The sequence below is a fragment of the Mustela lutreola genome, chromosome 7, assembly GCF_030435805.1.
Source record: "Mustela lutreola isolate mMusLut2 chromosome 7, mMusLut2.pri, whole genome shotgun sequence".
NCBI lineage: Eukaryota > Metazoa > Chordata > Mammalia > Carnivora > Mustelidae > Mustela > Mustela lutreola.
The window spans coordinates 28,531,578-28,558,510 of NC_081296.1; the positions used below are offsets into that span (position 1 = coordinate 28,531,578).

The window sequence follows — 26,933 nt, forward strand, 5'->3', positions numbered from 1 at the left end:
CTTAGCTGTTTCTTTGAGAAGTACATCTAGATCTCTAAATAAGATCCTTGTTATAACCACTACTTTCTGGTTTACAGTTATGTTCAATAATCAAGGACTTCCCAATACTAAAGAAGAGGATTTATTCCCGCATTTACTTCCTACTGCCAAACAAGTAATACGCTTCCCCTTTTCTTCCCATTTTCTCTCAATGGCATTATATCACTATTTTGGTTAAGTTAATGTATAGTATGTATATCAAAGTAATTATGATATTATTCACATTTGAACCATGTAGTAGCCTATGATTATATTTGTTTGCTACCATAATAATTTATTTTTATTTTCCTCAGGGCTAATGCTATTAGTTTTCTTCAGTTGTTGACTTTTTCATGTAAAAAATCAGTTTCATCCCCTACTTTTTAGTAGAAGTCTAAATTGTTCTTCCTATGTTCAGACACATGTAGTTTTGAGTGTTTCTGGTTCTCAGAGACATATCTTTTGAAGCATTTTGTCTTCTTATTTGAAACTAAATTGGTTGTTCCTTGAGTCTGCCGTATAGCTGTCAAACTGGTATTTTCTTTTACCATTGGGTTCTGTCAACAAATCTCTGTTAGCAATTCAGTATCCTACAATTCACTTCGATTCTCACCCCAGCTACCCAGAGTTAGCATCAGATCTGACAAGATAAAAGGCACAGAGCCCAGCAAGACTGCTCTTCTTTTAGATGCCAGCCCAAGTGGGGTCTCCAGGCTATCAGAACTTCTGCCCTGTTGACCGCAAATTTAGGGCTTTCCAAAACCTCCAGGTTTACTAATTCACTAGAACAACACACACAACTCAGGAAAATGCTATGTCATTATTGAGGATACAAATGAATAACCAGATAAAGTGGTATTTAGGGCAAGGTCTAGCAGGGTCCCAAGCACAGAAGCCAGATCATGCTACCCTCTCGTACACCAACCAGGAAGCTCTCCCAAGCTTTGTTGTCCAGAATTTTTAATGAAATTCCTTTTTGTAGACATGCTTGATTAAATTATTTGCCACCTTATTGAACTCAATTTCCAGTACCTCTTCCCCATCTTTGAAGGTTGAACTGAAAGTTTCAGCCCTTTAATCTCATCTAGATTTTTCTCTGATGACCAGCCACCATTCTAAAGCTTTTCAGGGAATCCCCTACTTTTGCCTTAAGTACTTCATTGACTTAATTAAGTCATTCCTGTAATTCAGGAAATTGAAAACTTTTTTGAAATTCTGTGTAATTTCAGGACCATGGAACAGAGAATGTGTATATATAGGTTTGTTTTTTTTTCTATACTATACTACAGCTATCAAGTAGAGAAGTCCTGTTGCTGTTCTGTAGTTATATCCTTTTCAGGGACCCATGACATCTTTATAGGTTTCTGTTCTCATTCTGGTGGATGGTGTCCATTAGTAGCAGTCTGGGAAAAGGAGCATAGAGGAACATGTTTTCAAGGTCTTATGTGATTTTATTTATTTATTTATTTATTTTTGTGCTTGATAGATAGTTTGACTGGGAAAACTAAATTTTTCCTCAGAATTTTGTTGTTTCCTTGTGTTCTATATTCCAGTGTTCCAATTTCCAAGAGCTCTGTTTTGTACTCTGTTCCTTGTTGGTGGTATCTGCCTCCTACTGAAACTTGTTCTTTTTACATTGATGCCATAGCTTCTCTTCCATCTCTAAAGTTATTTTTTTTTTTTTTAAGTTTTGAAAGTTTTCATCTCCCTGTATTGTCTGTTTCTGCAAAGGATTTTCTTTGCTTATTTTGTTTTCTGTTTTTTCATATTAAAGTTTTTTCCATAATGAGAAGCGATCCTTGCTAAGAACTGTGTGTGTGTGTGTGTGTGTGTGTCCAGATATCTCTCAGTGATTATGACAGAGTGGGCTTCACTGTAGCATGATCTGGCTGGGAAGATATTTGGGGGATCTTAGTATTTTTAGATATTTTCTTAGGGATGATCAGTTTGCCTAGAGAATGTAGTGCTATTATGTAGACTGGGCAGTATGACCCTGACCAAGTTTTGAGAGCCAAAAAGGGACTGTGGTTAGAGAGGTCAAGTACTCTTTTTTTTTTTTTTTTTAAAGATTTTTTTTTTTTTTTATTTGACAGAGAGAGATCCTAAGTAGGCAGAAAGGCAAGCAGGGAGAGAGAGAGAGAGAGAGAGAGAGAGGGAGGAGGAAGCAGGCTCCCTGCCTAATAGAGAGCCCGATGCGGGACTCGATCCCAGGACCCTGAGATCATGACCCAAGCTGAAGGCAGAGGTTTAACCCATTGAGTCACCCAGGCAGCCCTGAGAGGTCAAGTACTCTTAACCCCATGTCTCTTTTCAGTATGTTGCCTGTGTTATGGCTGTACCTGTACCTGTGTCTCTGTGTTCAGAGAGTTCTAGTGTTCTGGCAGGCAGGGAGGAGCAATTGCCAGATGTGCATGTGAGTATATTGGGGCATAAACGACTCTTATACTTCATTCCAGTCCTCCTGTTTTAACACCATCTATACTTTTATAGACACAGTGAGCTGCTCGTTTTGATTTGTAAGCTGTTCTGGGTTTTGTGTCAGCTTCCTCTTTGTTGACTTAGTTTTGCACTTTGTAGACTCTAACAAGTCTATTTCTTGTTCATATCTGTTTCACAGTACAAGTTATTTATGTTATCTCCTTTCCTATTTGCCTTTTATTGTAAATATGGATTTATGCCTTGACACATTTCTTTAACTCTTTTTTTTTAATTTGGGAGGAAAAGGATATATGCTTATGTCCAGATGGTATCTTAATAGGGGTTTTCTGAATGGTGGTACTGACCCAGGACTATGTGCAAGAACCCTATGAAGAACTTTGTCAAATACAAGTGCCTGAAGGATATAACTGAGAATGTAGAATAAGGAACCCCTAAAGATTCTTTCCTCCATAAAAACAAAGAAAACAAGTAGAACACTTTTTCCAAAATCAACTTTTTTTTGAAAACTTTGGAAATTAATCCAAGGCTTATAGATGGCTAGGGAACATTTATTCAAGAAAATCAACTGAATCTTGGTAATAACAAGAAACTTTGTAACTTGCTCTATTTCTCTTCCCCTATCTCCAGCCTCCCTATAGCCTTGAAACCTTTAGTCTGCAATCGTACCAAAAGACAGAAGCCTAACAGCACTGTAGGGAACAGAACAGCATTAAGATTCCTTTATAGTCTCAGTTCCAGAGAATGGTCATTGTTTGTTTCATCTGGTGATTTTTAGAAAACCCTACTTACAAATTTATCTTTAGGAGACCTAATCCAGAGCTTTCCCAGTCTGTAAAGCCTTTTCCCTGGCGGGATTTATTGAAAAAAAAAAAAAAAATGTTTTCCCTACGACTCCCATTTCTCTATTTTTCTTTAGTATCATCTTAATTGCTTTGTTTTTATATTTTTTCTCTGTATCTGTTGACTCCTTTCACTTGTTTCTTCCCCCTGCCTCCAACTTCCACCTGTTCTCTGTATCCACAAGCTTGTTTTTTGTTGTTGTTTTAGATTCCACATATAAGAGAGATCATATGGAATTTATTTTTCTGTGTCTGACTTATTTCACTTTGCATAATACCCTCTAGGTCCATCCATGTTCACACACATCATAAGATTTCATTTTTTTTTTAAAGATTTCATTTATTTATTTGACAGAGAGAGATCACAAGTAGGCAGAGAGGCAGGCAGAGAGAGAGAGAGGAGGAAGCAGGCTTCCTGCTGAGCAGAGAGCCCGACGCGGGACGTGATCCCAGGACCCTGAGATCATGACCTGAGCCGAAGGCAGCGGCTTAATCCACTGAGCCACCCAGGCGCCCAAGATTTCATTTTTTATGGCTCAATAATATATCATTGTGTATATGTATAAGCAACTTTTTCATCCATTGATGGACACTATGTTGTTTTCATATCTTGGCTGTTGTAAACAATGCTGCCATGATCATGGAAATGCAGATACCTTTTCGAGTTAGTGTTAATGTTTTTGTTTTTGTTTTTGAATAAATACTCAGATGTTGAGTTGCTAGATCATATGGTAATTCCATTTTTAATTTTTTGAGGAATCTCCTTACTGGTTTCCATAATGACTGCAACAAATTATGCTCCCAACCAACAGTTCATAAGGTTTTCCTTTTTTCACATTCTTGCTAACACTTCTTATTTCTTTTTATTTTCTTAAAAAAAATTCTTTTTTTTTAGTAAGAGGTCTTCTAACAGGTGTGAGGTGATCTCTCATTATGACTTTGATTTACATTTCCCTGATGATTGATCATGTTGAGTATATTTTAACATACCTATTGTCCATCTATATATCTTCTTTTGAAAAAAAATTTATTTAGATCTTCTGCCCATTATTTAAATTGGATTATTTGTTGTTTTTGTTATTGAATTATATGTTATCCAGGTTGGAAATTTTAGAAGTAATTGCTTAAGCTTGGAGCTGCTTGAGTCAATGGATGTGGGAAATACACCAAACTAACCCAAAGACTGAAAGGAAAGCTGGGGAATTAGATGCCCATATGGCCCTTGAAAATATCCAGAAAGCACATATAAGGCTATGCACATGGTCAGAAAAGACCTGAGAAGCCCTTACTCTTCACCTTTGATTGACCTTGAAGCTGTGTGGAAGCAGGAACTAAATACCAAAGAAAAATAGTCAATTGTCTGGCTGACTGTTGAAAATTTACCTCAACATACACAAAGAGCCTGCTGACAAAGATTAGGAGACTTATTAGTTCCAGGCATTTAAGGAAATCTCTATTCCATCAACAACTGAAAACTAAGTAATCAAACAGTTACTTCACTGGCCACACACAGCAAAGAATACAGAATTAATTTACAAAAGTTACTAAATAAATAAACAACAAGTTCAAACCTGGGGGAGGTTTAGAGAATATGATTTTCAGAGTTTTCACATTATATAAAGTGTCCACTTTTGAACAAAAATATACAAAACATGCAGTGGAAAAGAGAGTATGGCCAATACACAGAAAAAAAGCAATCAATAAAACTATTCTGAGGAGGCACACACATTGAATTTATATAGGTCCAATGAACTAAGGAGAATCCATGTATAAAGAAATAAAGGAAAATATAAGAATTATGTCTCACAAAATACTGAAGAAAGAGATATTTTAAAAAAGAGCCAAATATAAATTCTGGAGTTGTAAATTATAGTAACTGAAGTAAAAAAATTCACCAGAGAATGTCAACAGCAGAGTAAAGTGAAAGAATATAACTAGGAATATGAATATAAATTGAGATTATCCACTCTGAAGAATTAAAAAAAATGAACTAAGTCTCAGAGACCTGTGAGACACCAACAAATATATCAACATATGTAAAATGGGAGTCCTACAAGGAGGGAAGGAAAAGGGGAAGAAAGAATATTTGGAGATATAAAGGGTGAAAACTCCCTAAATTTGATGAAAAACATTAATCTACAAATCCCAAAAGCTCAGTGAACTACAAGTAGGGTAAACTCAAAGGGATCAGCACTTCATAATCAGTTGATGAATGCATAAAGATGATGTGAGATATCATATATGTATTTTTTCTTTATATATTAATTTATATTATGTATAATACATATGTATTTATATTATATATTATTATTACATATATTTATATATATAATGGAATATTACTCAGCCATTGAAAAGAATGAAATCTTGCTATTTGCAATGACATGGATGGAACTAAAGAGCATAATGTTAAGTGAATCAAAACAGTCAGAGAAAGATACCATGTGGTTTCACTCATATGTGAAATTTAATAAGCAAAACAAACAAAGGGAAAAGAGAGACAAACCAAGAAACAGACCCTTAATTATAGAGAACAAACTTATGGCCAACAGAGGACAGGTGAGGGGGTAGGTTAATTAGTGATGGGGATTAAGGAGTGCACTTGTCATGATGAGCACCAGGTGGTATATGAAATTTGTGTATGGACTCACTGTATTGTACCCCTGAAACCAAAATAACACTGTCTGTTAACTAACTGGAATTAAAATAAAAACTTAAAAAAAACCCTTCATAATCAAAATATTGAATGCCAAACACAGAATGAATTTTGAAAACAGAATGCAAAGATCTTCAGATTAACAGCTGCTTTATCTATACACATCATAAAGGATAAGACAGTTGGAAGGCATATTCAAAATACTGAAAGAAAAAAGATGCAACTATGAATTCTATATCCAGCAACACTGTGTTTCAAAAATTAATGTATTTTCAGATTTTAAAACTCCACATCATTTTGTAACTATATATGGTGATGGATATTAGCTAGACTTACTGTGGTGATCATTTCACAATACATACAAATATTGAATCATTATGTTGTATACCTAAAACTAATTTATATCAATTATTCCTCAGTAAAAAGTGAAGAATATCGAAATAAGTGGAAAAACATCCCATGTCCATGGATTCAAAGATTTAGTATTACTAAAATGGGAATACTCTCCAAATGAATCTGCAGATCCAATGCAATTCTTATCAGATTTCTAGATGGCTTTTTTAGAAAAAAGAATCTTGAAAAAAATGTTAGAAGCCTTGCTCCAGCAATCAAGAGTATATGATACTAACATAATATTAGACATCTGGATCCATGGATTAGGATCCAGAATCTAGAAATCTACAAATTATCAGTCAATTGCTTTTTGACAAAGGTGCCAAGGTAAGTAAGGATTTTTTTTCCCCTAACAAACAGTTATGGGACAATTGGGTATCTATGTTAAAAAATAGAATTGGACATCTACCTCCCACCATATACCAAATTTAGCTCAAAATGTATCAAAGAACTAAATTTAACTGCTAAAACTGTATAAATCTTAAAAGAAAACATGTGGTATATATTTGCAACCTTGAATTAGGCAGTGTTTTCTTAGGACAACTAAAGTACAAGTACTGAAACAAAAAATAAATTGGATTTGTCAAAATGAAAAACTTGGTGCACGAAAGGATAGTATAAGAAAGTGAAAAGATAAGCCCAAGGTTCTGAGGATTTTCTCCTATGTTTTCTTTAAAAGTTTACAGTTTTACATTTTTTATTTAAATCTATGACCCTTTTTGAGTTCCTTTTGTATAAGATACGAAATTTAGGTTGACTTTTTTAATATGCTATTTAACTGATGCAGACCTATTTGTTAAGAAGATTATCATTTATTTATTGAATTTTTACACTTTTGTCAAAATCAGTTAGCCACACTTCTGTGACTCTATTAGTGGGTTTTTTATTTTATTCCATTGATCTGTATGTTAAGCCCTCTACTGAAACCACATGGTCTTGATTACTGAATCTGTTTAATAAGAACTGTAATGTAGTAGGATTATTTCTCATACATTTTTCAAAATTGTTTTATTCTTTTTTTTTTTAATCTTTCCATATGCATTTTAAAATCTTGTGACATCTACAGATATCTTGCAGGGATATTGTTATAAATTAAAATAATTTCAAATAAATATATGTATCAAATTGGAGAGTATTATATTGAGTCTTCTGATTCATTAATATGTTATGGCTATGCATTTATTTCGATCTTTGATTATTTTATCATCTATATTTTTAGTTTTCAGTGTGTAAGTCCAGTAGATGCTGTGTAAAATTTCCTCCCTCCTTCCTTCCTCCTTTCCCTTCCTTTCCTTTATGCCTTCTTTCTTTTTGTAAGCAATTATAAATAGTAATGTAGTTTTAATTTAGTTCATGTTTTGTTCATTTCTAGTATGTAGAAATAGAACTATGTTTGATGTGTTCATTTTGTATTCTGCCACATTGCTAAACTCTTATTACTGGAGCTTTTTCTGTAGACTTCTTAAAATTTTCTATGCAGACAGTTATGTTTTCTGCAAATAGTGACAGTTTATTTTACCCTTCCCCATATATATGCCTTTCTTTTTTTTTTTTTTTCTTGAACTTATTGCAATGCTAGGATTTCCAGCACTATATTGAATAGGAATGAATTTCTTGTAGATGTTCCTTAAGAAGTTGAAGGCATTTCCCTCTATTCCCATTATTTATTTTAGAGTTTACTTTTTATTCTATCCATATGCAATTGATAATGATTGTGTGAATTTTTTCTTGTTTTGCTTATTAATATTCTGGTATTTTTATATTGTTTGTTTCTTAAATGTTAAACCGTGGAATAAATTATGTGTTTTTTTGTTGTTGTTGTTGTTTGTTTGTTTGTTTGTTTGTTTTTACACTTAGAAGTCTTATGCCGTGTCCTTCTGGCCACTATGATTTCTAATGAATAATACACTATCATTTGAATTGTCTTTGCCCTATAGGTAAGGTATTGTTTTTCTCTAGCTGTTCTTATTTATTTATTTATTTATTTTAAAGATTTTATTCATTTATTTGACAGGCAGAGAGGCAGGCAGAGAGAAGCGGTGGGGGGGGGGGGCGGGGGTAAGCAGGCTCCCTGCTAAGCAGAGAGCCCTGTGCGGGGCTCCATCCCAGGACCCTGAGCTCATGACCTGAGCAGAAGGCAGAGGCTTAACCCACTGAGCCACTCAGGTGCCCCTCTCTAGCTATTTTCAAAGGTTTTTCATTGTCCTTAGTTTTTACTATGATGTGTGTTGGTATGGATTTCTTTAGATTGTCTTGTTTGGGATTTGCCACTTTTTGAAATTATAGATTTGTATGTCTTCTCACATTTGGAAAGTGTCAGCCATTATATCTTTATGTACTTTTTCAGATCCACATTCTTTTTGACTCAAGACTCCAATAATACAATTGTGAGATCTTTGTTGTAGTCCCGTAGGTTGCTGAGGCTCTGTTCATTTTTTTTAGTTTAATTTTTCTCTGTTTTTCAAATTGTGAAATTTCCATTGTTCTATCTGCCTATTCACTCATTCCTCAATCATTCTGCTCTTGAGCCTGTCCACTTAGCTTTTCTTTAGGTTATTTTATTTTTCACCTCTGAAGTTTTCAGGATTTTTCTTTACATCTTGTGTTTCTTTGCTGAGACTATGTTTTCATTTATTACTGTTTTGCTCATAATTCTTTGAGTTCTTTTATGATGTTTGCTTTAAAATCTTTATCAGACAATTCTAACATCTTTGAATTGTTCATCTTATTGTTGGCATCTGCTGATTGTCTCTTTTAAAAATATTTTATTTATTTGAGAAAGACCATGAGAGAAGAACATGAAAGGGGGGAGGGTCAGAGGGAGTAGCAGACTCCCCACTGAGCAGGAAGCCAGATGTGGGGGCAGGCTTAATCCCAGACTTAACTGACTGAGCCACCCAGTCACCCCATGTTGATTATCTTTTACTTTTTAAAAATATTTTATTTATTTATTTGACAGAGACAACAAGTAGGCAGAAAGGCAGGCAGAGAGAGAGGGGGAGACAGATCCCTGCTGAGCAGAGAGCCCTATGTGGGGCTTGATCCCAGGATCCTGGGATCATGACCTGAGCCTAAAGCAGAGGTGTTAACCCACTAAGCCACCCAAGCACCCCTGATTGTCTTTTAAAATTCACTTTGAGATTTTCTTGTTTCTTTGTATGGTGACTGATTTTCAGTAAGAACCCAGACATTTTGGTTATTATGTTATGAGACTCTGGGTCATATTTAAGCTTTCTATCTATGTATCTTTCTCTGACACTACTCTAGCAGAGGAACAGTGGGCAATGCCTAATTGCTAGGTGAGGGTGGATGTTGAGCTACTTGGCTTCTGTTGGTTGACATGAAGGAATGGGAGAGGGATGGGCCCCTTTTTACTGCTAGGCAGATACAGATTTTTATTCCCGCCTCCATTACTGCCTAGTGGAAATGAAAGTCATGGCTTTCAAATTGTCCTTCTGGGACATAAGAATCAAAAATAAAACCCAGGGAATTCACTGAAGTGTTATTCCTTGGTACTAAGGTCTATAGGCAGTCTGCCTTCTCCTGCACACTTTTTAGAGTCTTTTCCTGTTTGCCTTATATATAACATCTAGAGTTTTTAGTTGCTTTCAGTTGTATTTAGTGGTAAGAATGGGAAAAATCATATCTACTCCATCTTTCTGGAACATAATCATTTTTATGGCTCTTGCAATGAGCATTTAAAAATTCTACAGTAAGCCAAAATATGTAGTATCAAAAATGAGATAAGAATTATAACTCCCATAGTTGCGTGCATGTTAAGGTCAGTATCACATCCTCTATATATTTTATTTAGAGAGGTCAAATAACTCTTAGTAAAGCAGGTGGGTTGTGAGAGAAGATTTCAGAGAGCAGTTCAGTATTGAAAGGATCAGATTATATTCATGAGTAAGCAGGGGATGAAAAAATAGGAGAATCACAGAATAGAATTTAAACAATGGATAATACTATAAGTACAATTTTATGGGATGTTTTTCTCCCAAAACACATTCTAATGTGTTTCTCAGATGATTGTATTTTTTTAAGAAACATTTTAGTAATTACATGGCATTTCCCTTCATGGATATGCTACAATTTATTATTGGGCAGTTAATTTGCTTATAATATTGTGAGTACTGTAAGTAATGTAATCAGTACCTTTGGACTTCCTTGTTAATTCTGATTCCTGACTATTTCTTTAAGGCCATTTCTTAGATGTGGAATTAGCCCCCAAATTTAATAGTATTTTTTAAAATTCTGTTACATAAAGGCAAATTTAAAGGTTGCTTTGAAGAAAGTATGTAGTACTTTACACATTGACTCACAGTATCGGAAGCTACCAGTTTTGCTATAACATCATCAGTTCTGAGTCTTATCATTTTAAAATACTTACTTAAAAGGTGACTTGGTTTATTTTAAGCACATACACCTTTGCATTAATGCAGATTTAAGAAAATGGCCCACAGTTGTGGGAGCCAGTCATTCTTTCAGTTTCTCAGGATCATTTCCTACTATCTATCCATGAACCCATACCTAAAGGAGGACAAGTCCAGGATGTAAAAATGTAGCAATACTTCAAAGTTTTGTTCATTATTTATAAATTTGGTGTTATAATTAATCCAATAAAATGAGAGAAGTCAAACATATTCAGTGCAATCTGTCACTTTTTTTTCCCATTTGTATGTTTTGAGTTGTCTCATTTTCCCCCTCTTCCAAATCAGCAATACATATTCACAATCTTTGTGCTATTATTCCTTTCCTTTTCACTTGTGAGTTAATTGGACAAAATTTTCTTTCTTATGAGTATGCTTATTCAGTTTTCAAGAGCCAGAAGAGAAGGTGTGTTCTGATCCTCTTAACTGTTATTCCCCTGTGCCACTTATGGAGCTGGCCACTGTCAGGGACTGTGAAGACACATGAGGACAGAGGGGTGCATTTAAACTTCTGCCAAATAAGTTAGATGGCATCTCAGGAAGGTCCTACTGGAGGCAAAAGGGGACGTTGAGTGCTTCAGCATGCGGTTGATCAGGGGAGGTTACGAAGTATCTTTAGGTGTGAGGAAGAAGGTAACAACTCACTGTGGAAGTTGGTGAAAGTTCTTAGGAGATGTCAAGGGGGCTCTTCCTTCCCTGGGAATCTCTCCTTATTTCATAACTTAATCTTTTATAACAATCTGTTCATGAAATCCAGTTTAAGGCAAGTGCATCTCCCTTGTTAAACTAAAGAGAAATTGACTGTTCTCGATTATAATGAATATAAAAATAGGTGCAGGTTAATTTTGATCTACTGGTGAAGGCATGATTATAGATCGAGAGGGGTTAGGAAATGGGAAGTTGTGGAAGAGAGATTCAGCTCCAGTTGTAGATTTCAACTCAGGCATCTCCTGCACCGAGCATTTTCTTAATAGTGAATTCAGGGTTTATAATGAAAAAGATTTCCCTGAAATATTAAGTGGCTGACATGTAACAAAAGGTCATTTATTAAGGAAGGGCATACTTTGGAACTTTAGGCAAACTATTTAATCACTGGAATCACAAGAAAGTTCCAAAGTCATCTGTTCCTGATTTTGTGTTAGGAACATTTTTCTTGGTAATTGGTATAGTGTGCTTTATGGCATGAATCACTTCATTGTACTTTCCAGAAGAAGAAATGAGGTCTGTGAATAGTCTGAATTTGGCTTATTTAGCTCCTTATTGTTCCATGTAGAATAGGGCATCTGAATATGCTCTGTATTAGATGGGAAATGGACTTCTATCCTGGGGAAGGGAAAGGTGTAGACTTTTCCTTTCTTAGTGTTAGAACTCTGTGATGATTAGTTAGAATGAAGTGCCAAGTTATTTCTGGGTACTGGTCATTTATTGGCTTTCTACAAGTCTGTAAGAAAAGGATTAGAGCCTAAAGATCTGTAGAGGACTCATTAATTATAGCTTGTATAGAAGAACAAAAAGGATCCTATAATTCCATTTGGGAACCACAAATTTTGTCAGGTTCTTTGGGACTTATCAAAATCCTCATGATAACAGCATGAACTGGGGTCTGTGAGGGTGCATCCTAGTGTTTTTCTTTGTTGATATACATCATTTAGGTTGTACACTTTAGCCCTGGGGTTTCCAAGATGACCCCAGCCTGGTTTCTTTAAAGGGTAGAAGCTTGAATGCAGACTTCTCTGCTATTGTGTTGCTAGTCAGAGTTGGCACTGGGGACTGCCTAGGTAGCAGCATGTGTGAGAACATCAAAAACTCAGAACAGGCATGTTGGGTCATGTTGGGCCACCTTTAGGACAGCATGGGACTTGTGGAACTTCTGTGGAGGATGCAGTGTTGCCATATAATGTTCCTGATTTTCCCTCAGGTATCTGTATGGCAGAGAGCAGGTCCTTAATAAAAATGCATCACCAGGGTGGGCATTTGGTCCATAGTCAGGTTGAAGAGGAAGACACTTGGAGTCAGCTGCTGTGGGCAGGAAATTTAGACTATTTCAGAGATGCTCTCTCCCCATGCTGGGGGGACCACATGCATGGGGGGACCATGTTGGGGACCCACTGCATAGACTGTACGCATGCCCAGTCTTATCTACCGCCTGACCTCTGACTCCTCTGAAGGGGCCCAGGGGTAAAATTGGCTTATCTTTTTACAGAAGTCCCCACCATCTGGCCTCTTCCTTACTAGATCTTTGGTTGCTTTAAATGCCATATTTTCTTTTTCTATTGAAATATTTTGTTGAAATATTCAAAAGAGGGAAATATTCTCATTTTGCTTCTTGTCCGCTTCTTGATTAAGATGTGCTGGGTAACATGCTGTTTGGAAATGGTGACAAGGACTCTCAACTCCTTTTCCTGAATTGTAGTTGTTAGTGTCCTGGAACCACCACAATGACATTCCTTGTTTTTCTAGTTCCCAAGTTTAGCAACATACTCCTATAGATTATTCCCATCAGCCTTCTCCGTTTGAATGAGTTGAGGAATATCTGCAAGCTTAGAAATTTCTCTGCCTTTCAGATAGCGTGTAAAAATTTCAACGTTGATTCTGGAAGAAACCCCCGTGTAGGCTCTTTGCGTTTTCCAACACTGGAACAAATGAGGTTGAGATGGGTCATTAGAAGTCTCTGCTACTGCTCATGCCTTCTTTAACTTGTGAAAGAAGGAGTAAAAAAAATACATTTTGTACCGTAGTCCATCAATTCTAAGATTATTTTTCACATTTTAACATTCTTGTAACATACATGTGTCTTACAGCTGAATGGCATCTAAGATTGGATGTCAGAGTCTTGTCCTGATGCTTGCTTCGACCCTTCAGATTATTTTTTCTTGTCTTTTACCTGCCTGGTGGTTTTTCTGTCATAAGTCAGAAAGGACCTGTAATAGGAGTTGAGGCAAATACAACTTAGTATGAAAATTTATGTTAGTTTGGCTATTGGTTAGGTCTTACTGTTTGCTGTAGCTTTGGGGGCCAAAATTCCTATAGTGTCCTTATTTTTGTCACATTCCTATAGTGTCCTTATTTTTGTCTCCTTGCTTGATCTTGGGCCGCCCTTGGCACTCTTGCTCAGGGAGTCAGCAGACTATTTCAGCCATACCCTGGTGCCCTACACCCATACTGTTGTCCTACTGGAGAGTTGTAGTGGTGGAGAAGTGTGGGGGGAGAGGAAGCATTCTATAATCTTATGATAAAATCACAGTATTTTGGTGGGCCTGTGCTCCTGGGTGTTTCCTAGTGATATAGCTCTTCCCTTCCCCAATCTGGTGAGACAGAAAGATGACAGGGTATTGGTGTGGGCAAGGTGCACTCTCCCAGCAGAAATAAATCTGACAGAGTCAGAGTAGGACTTTTTGGAGAGTAGGACTTTGCTAAGGAGAAGGCTCTGAGTGACCTGTTTCCCTAGAGTTGCTCCCTCTATCCTGTATCAGAGTGAAAAAGTGATCTTATTTTGCATATTTTCCATGAGAACTTGAGGGGGGTGCTGCTGGAGATAAAAATCCATAGAAACATAGAGGTGTCCATAGAATTGTGGCTTGTGTCATGTGGACGAATGCGGTCTGGGGGTTTGGTTCAGTTCCCCTCCAACTATGGAGTCAAAGCTTTGTCCTCAGTCCCACCAAGGCACTGCTCAAGTTCTCTGTGAATATAACTGGCCACCACTGTTCTATGCCCAGGCCTCTGGCAGCATCAATTCAATTCATGCACTCACGATGTTCTTTTTAGTTTTCTCTTGGATTTTTGTTTCGAGGGATTTTTTTGTACCTTTTTTATGAGCTTAGGTTTTCATTTAAAAATTTTTTTGTTTGATTTCTTTCACCATTTCTAGGTGTTTTGTAGCACGATGGTGTTCAGGACATGGAGTCTAGTATTTTGCCAGAACCAGAAGTATGTCTCCTGTGCACTTAACTTTTTTCATGGGTCTGCTCTCCGTTTCAGCTCTCCTTCTGTCTTCTTATGTCACCTCCATCTCCGACCGCTTCCCTAATGGACTTAATCGCTTTGTGTTTTTCCTTTGCACAAACTGTGATCATCTCATGCCTCATTTTCATGCCAGTAACTCAATTTTTAAGGGCCTGTTTTGTCCCTTTCTGGGTCTAATTTATTAGCTATGTAATCATGTTGTTTTGGTTCTCAGTTTATTTATTTAACTCTGCAGTTTCCCTTTCATTTCATTTGGTTATTTTATAATCTTGTCTTTGAAATCATATTTAATTTGATCCAAGGTTTTATTAAGTTATATAGTATTAAAGAACTCATGGGAAACATGCTTTTCTTGTTTGGGTTTTTTTTCCAGACATTATTTTACATTTTAGTTGTGCCTATCTGCGTGCCTTCCTTTCTTCTTTGTATTTGCTATTTTTAAAAATGTATCCATCCATTCGTTCATTCATTTGTTGCCATATTTTATTTATGCAGCTGTCATTTCATCTTGCCCAGGCCTTATCCTCATATGTGCCTACTCTTAATTTTTAATTTTCTGGGTTGTAATGGTAGTGAACTATTTTTTCCCATCATTCTTTCCTTACTTGTGGTCCTGTTTATTTTTCCTTAATTTATTAAATCAATTAATCTATATTACTTGTAGAAATACAAGAAATGCCAAATAACAACCAAGGGAGAAAATATTACTTCTCTTAAATCTTGCTTCTACCTTCCCTTCATTCCCTCCTTTTTGGCCTTTTGAACCCACCTTTGCATCAGTTACACATGGGCTGTTCTGTTGGGATCCCTGTATCTCTAACTGATGTCTTTAGAAGACCTCGGTTGTAATGAGACACACCACAGTCAGTTCCTCGCAGAGTTCATTGGAAAAGCCTGGTGCTGAAGCTGCACACATCTCTGTAATTTCTCAGGCATCTGTGGGGGATCTGGTGCTACATGTGATTCTTTGCTCTTAGCCCATTCAAAGATAATGTTTTATGTGCACTGCATGTGTAGTAGTGAAGGCAATGCTTGGACACTGATTCAGTTAGGATGATGGTTAAGTGTAAAGGGAAATTTATTGTATCTGTTCAAGCAGAGTTGAGATAAAGTTGATTCCTGGGTCACGCAGGGCCACTGAAGCACTTCTCCCTCTCCTGCACTCCATAATCTCCCCTATTCCTGCCACCATGTCCTCTACTTCTCAGCTCTGTAAACTCCAGGAACAGTGTCTTCTTGGTTAGGATCACTCTTATGATCACCTTCCCCAGCTTCGTTCCTCCAAATTTGGGTCTTTGGGGGGAGATAGGGAGGCCCGTCCTCTTGCAGAAGTGGAAAGAAAGCCTTTCAGTCTCAGTAAAAAGTGCACTCTTGAAATCTCTCCTTGGGGAACCTGGGCAGTGCTGGGGATGGGGTTCACCCAGCAGGAACCATATAACGTCAGGGCAGGTTACTTCCCCAGGGAATCCTCTCATACCTGCACACACAGGTAGCAGAAGCGGCTTGGCCATGAGCCCCGGTCCCTTCGATATTGCACTGGGCAGTGGGTTGTTGTTGTTGTTAAGATTGTATGTATTTTTTGACAGAGGGAAATCACAAGTTGGCAGAGAGAGAGGAGGAAGCAGGCTCCCTGCTGAGCAGAGAGCCCCATGTGGGGCTCGATCCCAGGACCCTGAGATCATGACCTGAGCTGAAGGCAGAGGCTTTAACCCACTGAGCCACCCAGGTGCCCTGGGTGATGGGTTTTATAGGGGAAAAAAATCAGTTTGCATTGGCCAAATCAAGGACCTAAGCTCAGGAGACAGACTTGCCATTAGTTCACCTGGCATGGAAACTTTCCAAGGAGACAGCTTGATGGGCCAGTTTTGTACCCTTGGTTATGATGCATCTTAACTGGGCTTAAGTCAGTAAGGAATTATACACTGACCTGTTGGAATAATACTCTGGTTTGATTTCACAGATTTCTTCCAGGCTTCCTCTGCATTGTTCCTGAAAACAGTGTTCTAGTGCTATGCAAGATTAACTTTGGTAATTAAAAATGGGATAAAAGGGTTCAAAAATCACTTTGGGGAATTCGAGAGGCAGTTTTCCAAGGACCATAATTTGTGTTGGTGGAGTTCTTTGGGGCACTGTCTACAGTATCAGGCTCTTCAGAGAGCCATGTTTTAAAGGACCACAGAATAACACATTTCCTTTATTTATAAGTACTTAACAATACTGTTAGAAATAAGTATATATCTCTAAACAGTGGAGTGATGAGTAAAGAGTTCCAGAACCTTAGTAAGAAAATGGTGAGGTTCCAAGGCCAAGCCCGCTGAGAAGCCGGATGCTGGTGGAAGGACATAAACATCCAGCACTTGAAACTGTGGTACACATTTTTTTTTTTTTAATTCACATCTGCACATTCATATATCACAATACCCTTAACCCGTTAGGAAAATTGAATGTTGACATCAAGACATCTACCTTCTGGGCCCAGATTTCTGTGAGAAAACAAATGTAATTATGTGCCACCTGCAAAGGCAGGCCTTTGGGAGTAGAGAGGAGATTTTGTCTCGGTGGGACAACCTTCTAAGTCACCCTAGTACCTTTCTGTTGGAGGAACTTGTTTCTGATCACTGAAAGGTAGAAAACTTGGGACACCTGGTTGGGTCAGGTAAGCATCTGCCTTTGGCTCAGGTCATGATCCCAGGGTCCAGGGTTGAAGCCCACCTTCAGGCTCCTTGCACAATGGGGAGCCTGCTTCTCCCTCTGCCCCTCCTCCTCACGTATGTTCTCTTTTTCTTAAATAAGCAAACTTTTTTACTTTTTTTTTTTTTTTTTTTTTTTTAAGAAAGAAAGCCAGAAAACTTTACTGTGTTTTCGGGACTTCTTGTGTGCTACTCGTTTAATCCTTGCAGTTTGCTGGAGAGATGGCAATCAGTTTCCTATTTTTATGTATAGGAAACCGAGTCTCAGGAAAGTTCAGTGACTGCCCTAAGTCTACATAGCTTGTAAGTAACACAGCCAGGTCTGCCTGTGATGTCTGGACTTTTCAGTTGTACTCCCATGTCACAGACCATGAGCAACCCCAAAAGGAGAACAGAGATGCGGTAGGGCTCTGCACTACGAGAGGGCTGGGTTTTAGGTATAAGAAACAGAAGTTCTTAATGAATTAAGGCCCTTTATCAGTGACTCTCAAACTTGAAAACTTTTACTCTCGTAAAAGTTATGGGAATTCCTCCCAATTTTTCTCATGTGAGTTATATTTATCAATATTTACCATATTAAAAATGGAAATTAAGAAAACAGCTTAAGTCCATTAATTAATTTAAAATTATAATAAACCCATGCCATGTTAATGTGACCAGTATTTTTCTAAAAAAGTAAATACATTTATCCAAGCAAAACAATTAGTGAGAAGGGTGGCACTATTTTATATTTTGCCAATCTCCTTAATGCCAAGCTTAATAGAAGACAGCTGGATTCTCTTATCTGCTTCTGTATTCAGTCTGTTGGTGACATCATATGCCATAGGCTCTCTGCAAAGCTCTGCTCAGTGCTCATGAGGAAATGAGGGGGAAATAGCCTAATAACTTCTAATGATTATGAAAAGTTTTTCGCTGATTCTCCAAAGCATCTCAGAACCTCAGAGGTTTCCAGGTGATATTTCGAGAACTCCTGTACAAAACAAATACCAAAGGGAACCACTTTTCATTTACATCACCAAGGTGCTCACTGTTCTGACATTGGGAGCAGAGTCTCATGGTAGCTCAAACACAGGTGTTGGGATAAAGAGGTAAGGGGGTGGATCTCAGCTCCCACGCTGAGCTGTGGGACATGGGGCCAGGAGCTTCTTTTGTTTCACAGTTGATATTTTTATGCACCCCTTCCCTCTTGATTATAAAGGAAGACATAGGCTCAACTGAACATATTTGAGCAGAACGGAGACATATATTAGGCTAAATTTGGGAGCCTTCCCGTAATCCCCATTATTAAAGGAGAATAATAATAGTACTGACTTAGCTGGGTTGTTGTCACAAACTTTAAAAAAAAGCAAAACTGTGTGCGTGCCTGTGTGCACACATGACATTTGGGAAGAATGCAGATGTCTACTGAAGATTTAACTACGGTATTTTCAGATGTCATTTACTGATATTCTCTGTGGTGAAAATCATGTGCTTGTTCATCTTTTGCTCATTTTTCTGTTGGATTGTCTGCCTTATTCTTATTGATTTATAGGAGTTTATTTCTTATTTTGGATATGAGGGGTATATGTCTGTGGCATGTGTGTCAGATCTACTATCTTGCTGACTTAGGGAAAAATCTCAGTTTATTATTCTGTAAAACTAGGACAAAAATATGGTTGGTGTAAAATTAAATTAGATAAAAGAAGTAATCCTTGGTATAAACTAGAGACTACACAAATAGGAATTTATGTTATCCAGCAATTTTTCTCTGCAAACAAGAATTTAGACACAGTGAGATGTATTGTTATCTACTTTTTCTCAGCTTCTATACAAAAGCAAAGAAAAAGTGTTGGGAGCTTTGCAAAATAATGTTGAATAATGTTGCTGTACAACTTCCAGAAGAATAATTGCTATATGAAATACAAGATAGCACATTACACATTATCAGAACTGGTGTGCTCAAAGCAGATACATGCTTATTCTGGGAGATTGTTCAAAAAGCATGGCTGCTTAAATCAAAGTGCACTTTTTAAAAAAATATTTTATTTATTTATTTGACAGAGTGAGAGAGATCACAAATAGGCACAGAGGCAGGCGGGGGGGGGGGAAGCAGGCTCCCCACTGAGCAAAGAGCCTGATGCAGGACTTGATCCCAGGATCCTGGGATCACGACCCAAGCCGAAGGGAGAGGCTTAACCCACTGAGACACCAGGGGCCCCAATCAAAGTGTAATTTTAAAAGAAAACAACACTCCCTTTATTGAAGTATGCGTGATATACAGAAACTTTATTTGTATTTATTTATTTATTATTTATTTCTATGATAACATTTAACACAAGATCTACCCTTTTAATAGATTTTTAAGTATATAATATAGTATTGTCAAGTATAAGCTCCATGCCTCACCAGAAATCTCTAGGAATTGTTTATCTTTCAGAGCTGAACCTTGGTTCCCCTGGCCTAAAACCTCCCATTCCCCTGGCAGCCACCATTCCATTCTGTGCTTCTTTGTGCTCAACTACTTGTTGATTCCTCATATAGGTGGTATTTGCTTTTCTGTGTCTGACTTATTTCACTTAGGATAGTGCCCTCCTTGTTCATCTACGCTCTCACAAATAGCAGAATTTCCTTATTTTACACTGTTGGTGGGAATGTAAGTTGGTGCAGCCACTTTGGAGAACAGTGTGGAGATTCCTTAAAAAATTAAAAATAGAGCTTCCTTATGATCCTACAATTGCACTACTGGGTATTTACCACAAAGATACAGATGTAGTGAAAAGAAGGGCCATCTGTACCCCAATGTTTATAACAGCAATGGCCACAGTTGCCAAACCGTGGAAGGAGTCTAGATGCCCTTCAACAGATGAATGGATAAAGAAGATATGGTCCATATATACAATGGAATATTACACCTCCACCAGAAAGCCTGAATACCCAAGGTTTGTATCAACATGGATGGAACTGGAGGAGATGACGCTGAGTGAAATAAGTCAAGCAGAGAAAGTCAATCATCATATGGTTTCACTTACTTGTGGAGCATAAGGAATAACATGGAGGACATAGGAGAACGCAAGGAAAAGTAGATTAGGAGACATTGGAGGGGGAGATGAACCATGAGAGACTGTGGGCTCTGAGAAACAAACTGAGGGTTTTGAAGGGGTGGGGATTGAGGGGTTAGGTGAGCCTGGTGGTAGGTATTAAGGAGGGCAAGTATTGCATGGAGCACTGGGTGTGGTGCATGAAGAATGAATCTTGGAACACTGAAAAAATAAATTAAAAAAAAGAAATAAAAAAGAATTTCCATATTTTTTAAGGCTGAATAATATTCTGAGGTGCTCAGAATAAAACAAAAACCAAAAAAACAATAAGGCATTAGACTAGCTGGCTTTGGGGTTGCTTTGTCACAAGGGCCTCCTATGATTCCATGGCAGGAGAGCTCTGTGGGGAGGGCACCTGCACAGGGACAGCCACTGGCACTGAGTCACATGTCACAGTTTTCAGGATGCTCTCCTTGCCTCTTCCACTCTAGAAGGTGGTCAGGACCTCTGTTACCTCCTTATTTCCTAGGACAGAAAATTGGAACCCACAGAAACTGAGTGCCTATGATTGGAGGGCTCAGATTGGAGCCTGGAGGGTCTTCTGCTGGTATGGGGTCTGCTCCTCCACGCTGTCCTGCAGGGCTGGATCAGATCAGGGATGACCAGGTGGCCGCCTGAGGGTCTGGAATCACTGAAGCTCATGTTCAGATTCTGCGCTGCTTGCTGGTTATTTATTCAGAGACCCTGGGGCTAGGGTTTGGGACTTGGGTTTGGAGATATCATTCCCCCTCCCTGCAGGAATCCTAGTGTTTGTCCATTGTGCCACCCAGCTCATGAGGAAAGAGATTATTGAAAGCAGCTTCATCAGCTAATTCAGGATTTAAACAAGCTCAAGGGAGTGCAGAAGGCTGATGGCTTTTCTGTCAGTGAAGGATGTTTACTTGGGAGAGAAGGAAGCTTCCCTCCTGGGTTGAATAAGTACAGCTTCTGGACAGTGAGAGTGGAGCCCCTGCAAACCCTGCCAGGAACATCCAAATGCCTGAGGCCAGAGACGCATCTGGGAACCACAGCTCCATCTGCCAACTTTCTAAACCAAAGCCTCAGTCTCCGTGCCCAGTTCTCCACATCACCTCAGCATGGACAGCAATGCAAACCCTGAGGCATGATAGTTGAATGCAGGCTTAAGTTTTGCCTTGGGCTCTCTTGCAGAAGGCTCAGGAAGTAGGGCACTGCGGGTACGCTGGGGGTGGCAAGAAGGAATGGCTAGAGGCTGGCGTGGGCACCAGGGTGTGTAGGAGATCTGGCCACTGTAGACTGCGCAGGCCCTGGGTCACCTAAGCTGCACACTTGCAGGGCCACTGAAGTGTCCTCTGCAGGCAGGTGGCTATCCTCTGTTTTTATAACTCCAGGAGCCGGTTACCAGGTGCTTTCTGAAGTAGGCTGGATTCTTGCAGGCTGTAATCTCTCTTATGTCTCTCCTCAGTGCTCCTCATTCTCCTTTGCAAAGCCGAGGTCCTGAGCTGAGTTGCCGGCTCTATGCGGGAGCCGCTGTTGAGTCAGGAGGCAGCCTCAGTCCGGGCAGGAGAAAGGAAGAGGGTGGGGAGAGGGCAGGTCCTGGGAGGTGAGAAGGAGTGAGGTCTTGAAGAGCAAATGATACAGGTGATGTGATAAGGGAGCCATGTCTTTTGGTCTTCCAGTATCATAGGATGTCAAAAGGAAGGCTCATTCTTGGGACTCCATCCCTGTCATTCTGTCTGAAGGCACCCTGTTCCTTTTCTGTCACCTTTTGTAATTCTATCATTCTTGAGTTGTCTAATCCCATTCCTGACTCGCATTCTACGAGCTCAAGAATGATGTTCAGTTCCTACTGTATATGTCCGGATAGCAATGAGACGGGAAGTGCTCTGCAAACATTTGTTGAATGAGTGAGTGAATGAATAAATGAATGAACACCTGGCTGGACTGTGGCTTGTGTACTACACTAGGAACCGTAGACTTCATTCTGTTAGCAGTGCAGCTGGATAAGGGCAGAGAGCCCCATCTGGAGCTGAGTGGAGGTCAGTGTGTGGTGGGGTACTATCTTCATCAGCTTGGGCTCCTATAACAAAAATATCACAGACTGGGTGGCTTAACACACAATTATTTCTTATAGGTGAGGATGCTGGGAAATCCAGGGTCAGTGCACTGGTCGATCTGGTATCTGTGCAAACCTGCTTCGTGGTTCATAGACTGCTCTTTTCTCCCCTGTGTCCTCACAGGGCCAAAGGGGTGAGGGGGCTTTCTGGGGTCTCTATCATAAGGCACTGATCCCATTCACAGGAGGCTCTGCTCTCAGGACCTAATCTTCTAAAGGTCCCACCTCCAGATGTCATCACGGTGGGAGTTAAGTTTGAACATGGGAATTTCTGGGGGACACAAACATTCAGTGTGTGATGGAGAGAGGGTACTACACCCGGGGGTGGGAAAGAGGTAGGACATTTTGTCGCTGGGCAGACTGAGAAAGCTGAGAGACACAGCCAGCGGGTGGCCCTGGGCTGGAAGCAGGAGAAAGAGACCCACTCTGGGATGCACACAGCAGCCTCCTTGCTGATCTGTGGGCTGGTCCCCAGAGTCTCCGCGGAGGGCTCCCCTACCTGGCATCCTTGTGCTCTCCGGCAGTATCTGGCTGCTGCTTAGTGTTGATTACAGTTTGAAATGCCGGCACTTCAGTCCCATGCTGCTACACACCACAGAAATTCCGTTTCACTCTAATGAGGTTTCAGTTAGAATGTTGGAAAGAAGAAAGCCTTTTAATTAGATTGGTAGTAATTGAGTTCCCAAACCACAGAAGCTTTTTTCTCAGAAGCTGAAGACACAGATGCGATTAAAAGAAGGAAAGCCACCCAAATGGAACACTGGCTAATTTTAAGTCCATTAAAAACAACAACTCCTTAATAAGTTGATGCAATGGATATATGTCCTTAAAGAGTTCACTGATGCTTTCAAATAATATTGGAGATTGACCCGGAACAAGAGTTTTCTTGTGGTGCAAATACACGGCTCTATCGGGGACCATTTGCTCAGTACAGAATACCGAGAGACGTCAGCTACGTAACTTTTTCCACCAAAAAGACACTGCCGTGTTTTATTTTGGAAAATAGGGTGTGTTTTTGCTTTAACCAAACTGACAACATTTTCTGGACACAGCTGCAACCTGAGACTTTACTAGGATGCTGTCGCCTGTCGCTTCCCAAGCAGTTCTGTTCTTTCTTTGGGATTCACATACCTCCTTGCCTGCCAAGTTCAGCTCTCAAAGTTGCTCCGGGTGTGAGTGGCTGAGCTAGGGGCATTGGTGCATCAAAGAATCTTTGCCAAATCCTTACATGTTCAACACATTTTTTTTTTAAGATTATTTATTTATTTGACAGACAGAGATCACAAGTAGGCAGAGAGGCAGTCAGAGAGAGAGAGAGAGGAGGAAGCAGGCTCCTGGCTGAGCAGAGAGCCTGATGTGAGGCTCGATCCCAGGACCCTGGGATCATGACCTGAGCCAAAGGCAGAGGCTTTAACCCACTGAGCCACCCAGGCGCCCCTCAACACATTTTTATTTTAATGGGGAACAGCATTTATTTCTCATTTGCATCCCAGCCCTCTGGCCACGCCCCAGCAGATGCCATGTTGTTTCTTCCATTGGGTCTGTTTTTGTGTAAGCCATCAGTTAAAGGGGCCAGGTAAATCCTGGTGGAGGAACTCACAGTCTCAGCTTCTAGGCACATCTACTTGGGGGCATTGCTTAATACTTTCTCCTAAAGAGACTGGCAGTTGCCAATTTACAGAGTCGTTTAGGTGGGAATTGGGTGCTAAGTTCTGCATAACACCATCACAGTAGAACTACTGCAGGAGACTTGCTCATTAGCCTGCACACATTGGTATTTGCTGGGCCATCTTGGGCTTGGCCAGCTGTGATAAGATGATGCTTACATCCCAGCTGGAAAGGTTGATATTGCCTAGAATCTTCTGGAGACGTCCTGTGCTGGGGCAAAGCCATGGTTATTATACTATCCCAGGTTCTGCTTAGAGCACAGACTAGGCACCTTGCTGGATCCCATCCTTAGGTGGTTTGGAAATGTGGGGAGAAGGGGCTTTGAGTCAGAGATCCAAGTTTGATTAGCTCCGTCGGAGAGTCATCTTACCTTGCTGAAACTTGGTTTGCTCATTAGGACAGGATTTACCTTGTAAGTGTATGTCAGGGGCCAGGCATCCTTCTTGGTAGCTAGAAGATGAGAGAAAAGGTAGGCAGATCCACAGGGACCAGGCAGAAATGTGACCCATGCAGCACCATTGGCATACAGTGTGTCTGCTGCCATAGGGTCATATTCCCTTTCCTGGGGGAGGGAAGCACGAGATATTGATATTTGTTTAAAACTGTATACATTCTGGTAATAAACTTGACTTTAAAGAATTGGAATTTGTACCCAATTTTATTTTCTTAAGCATTTTAATTAAGGTAAAGTGTACAAAGGAGAATAAGCTAAATCATTAGCATGTGTCATCTCTGGATAACGGGGCTGTGGGGTTTTAATTTTCTTCTTTATATTTCTTCATATTTTGTAAGTGCTCTATAATGTACATAATTTCAGGATAAAGAGAAAAAGCTTAACTCTGGGGGAAATGCTGCTTGTGTGTATTTGGAAGTGCTCAATGCCTCCTAATTTCCACACACTCCAGCAGCCTGAGCAATCTGATTCCTGCATGAATAACAGTATCATTCCCTCTTTTGTAAACCATATAAACCATATTTATATGGGTCTTTCTTTTTCTTTGAAGGATGAGAAGAACCAAGTTTTAACCACCAACATTTGGCTGCAGATGGTAAGTTGGGACAATGGCAGTCCTCCCCTGCCAGTCTTCCTGCTCATACTTCACAGTAGCCAGTGCTTGAAATGCAGGGGAAGCAGAGGACCCCTGAGCAAAGCCAGGGAAGTCCTCCCTCACTGCACACATGCCAGTGTATGTGAACTAGAATGCCCACTCTGGGGTTTCTCATTGCATCCTGCAGGATCGAGTGCATGCTTATGTTTCTCTATGCGGTGATTTGAGGGACATTTTAAAACCACTTCATGCAAAACAAATAATAAGACTAAGATCTGCATTGTCTGTAACGTGTCTATAACCTGCATTAACTGGACCCCAGGGCTCAGGGGCACCTGCCTCTCCCACCTCGCCATGCCCCCTGGATGCACATATTGGAATATTAAGGAGTTGCCTAAGCCAGAGGCCTCCACACTTAGTGTTCCAGTGGCCCCTGCAAACATTTGGAAACGCTATATTCCATTCATAGATTTTTAACTTGACATCTAAAATTCTCACCTAAATTTAATGAATTGCAAATGATGTCTCTTCCATCAAATTGTAAATATTGACATTTGAAAGTAAAACTGTTAGTCTCTATTTTCAGTGGAATCTAAATGCCATAATAATTTGATATCCATATCATTCACTTAAGAAATATATAAACAAGGTCTTCTTTAACTGCCAGATATTTCACACAGTCCTTGTCTTCTTTGCACTGGCATTGCAATTCTAATTTTCACACAGAATTTTACCCTAACATAATATAATTTTGTGTTTGCAGGTCTTTTATTAATCACTCTGTCTTGGTTCTCTTAAATATAAATATTTACATAAAAAACTATTCCTTTAGACAATGTGTTAATTTTTTTTCTTCTAGATTGATTTAGGTTTACAATGATTATTGGTACTTAATTCATCAAGGTGACATTCATCTCTCCACCAAAGATGGGTTTTTGTTTTAAATTAATTCATATATTCATGGATGACTATTTTTTATTATCAGAAATGAGACACTGATGCCTATTTCACCATCAGTTCTATGACTTTTTAAAATAGATGTTATAATGTGTCACTCATAATGAAAGACATTTTCTTACAGCAATGTTAATCAATTCCTTGAACTTCTTCCAGATGACGTGCCAAAGATAATATAGTTTTATCAGGATGTATCAGCTGACAACTTGATTAGTTTCTCTTTCAATTTTGTTGAAAGAAAGGAATGAAATGAATTAAAACCCACCAAAGATCATTTGAAAGTTATTGTCACCCAAGTTTTAATGCATAGATACTGACATTTTGAATTGACTTGTTCCTTCTTGGGCCACTGTCCTAAGATAGGAGCTGAGGTAAGGGAAATATGCCTTTCTTTGTAAGGAGAAATGAGAGAAGGAAACGTGGGGAAAGGGGTACTCCCAGGTGGTTCTTGGGCAGGTGAGTTTTAGTGGGAATGCATGTGGAAGTTGAGGGAGAGAAAATGGATTCATGCAAAGCCATCTGCCTTGTGTCCCACAAGTAAGCTTCGCTCTACATGAGATCCCTCAAAGAACATTTTAGAGATGTTGCTGCAGGATTTAAAGCAACATTCTTTAGTGAGCACATCCTACCTCAAAGCCTGTGCACACCTGCTCCAGCTTCCCTCCTTTTATCATGGG

The 26,933-nt window shown here is 39.2% G+C and overlaps 1 protein-coding gene across 1 annotated transcript in view; it reads left to right on the forward strand.

Moving 5' to 3' along the window:
• CHRNA7 (cholinergic receptor nicotinic alpha 7 subunit) overlaps positions 1–26,933 on the forward strand; it is a 115,262-nt gene that overhangs the window by 19,737 nt on the left and 68,592 nt on the right. The window contains exon 3 of the mRNA XM_059180213.1: positions 25,255–25,299. Within this exon, the coding sequence (XP_059036196.1) occupies positions 25,255–25,299 (45 nt within the window). The remainder of the gene's footprint in view (positions 1–25,254; positions 25,300–26,933) is intronic.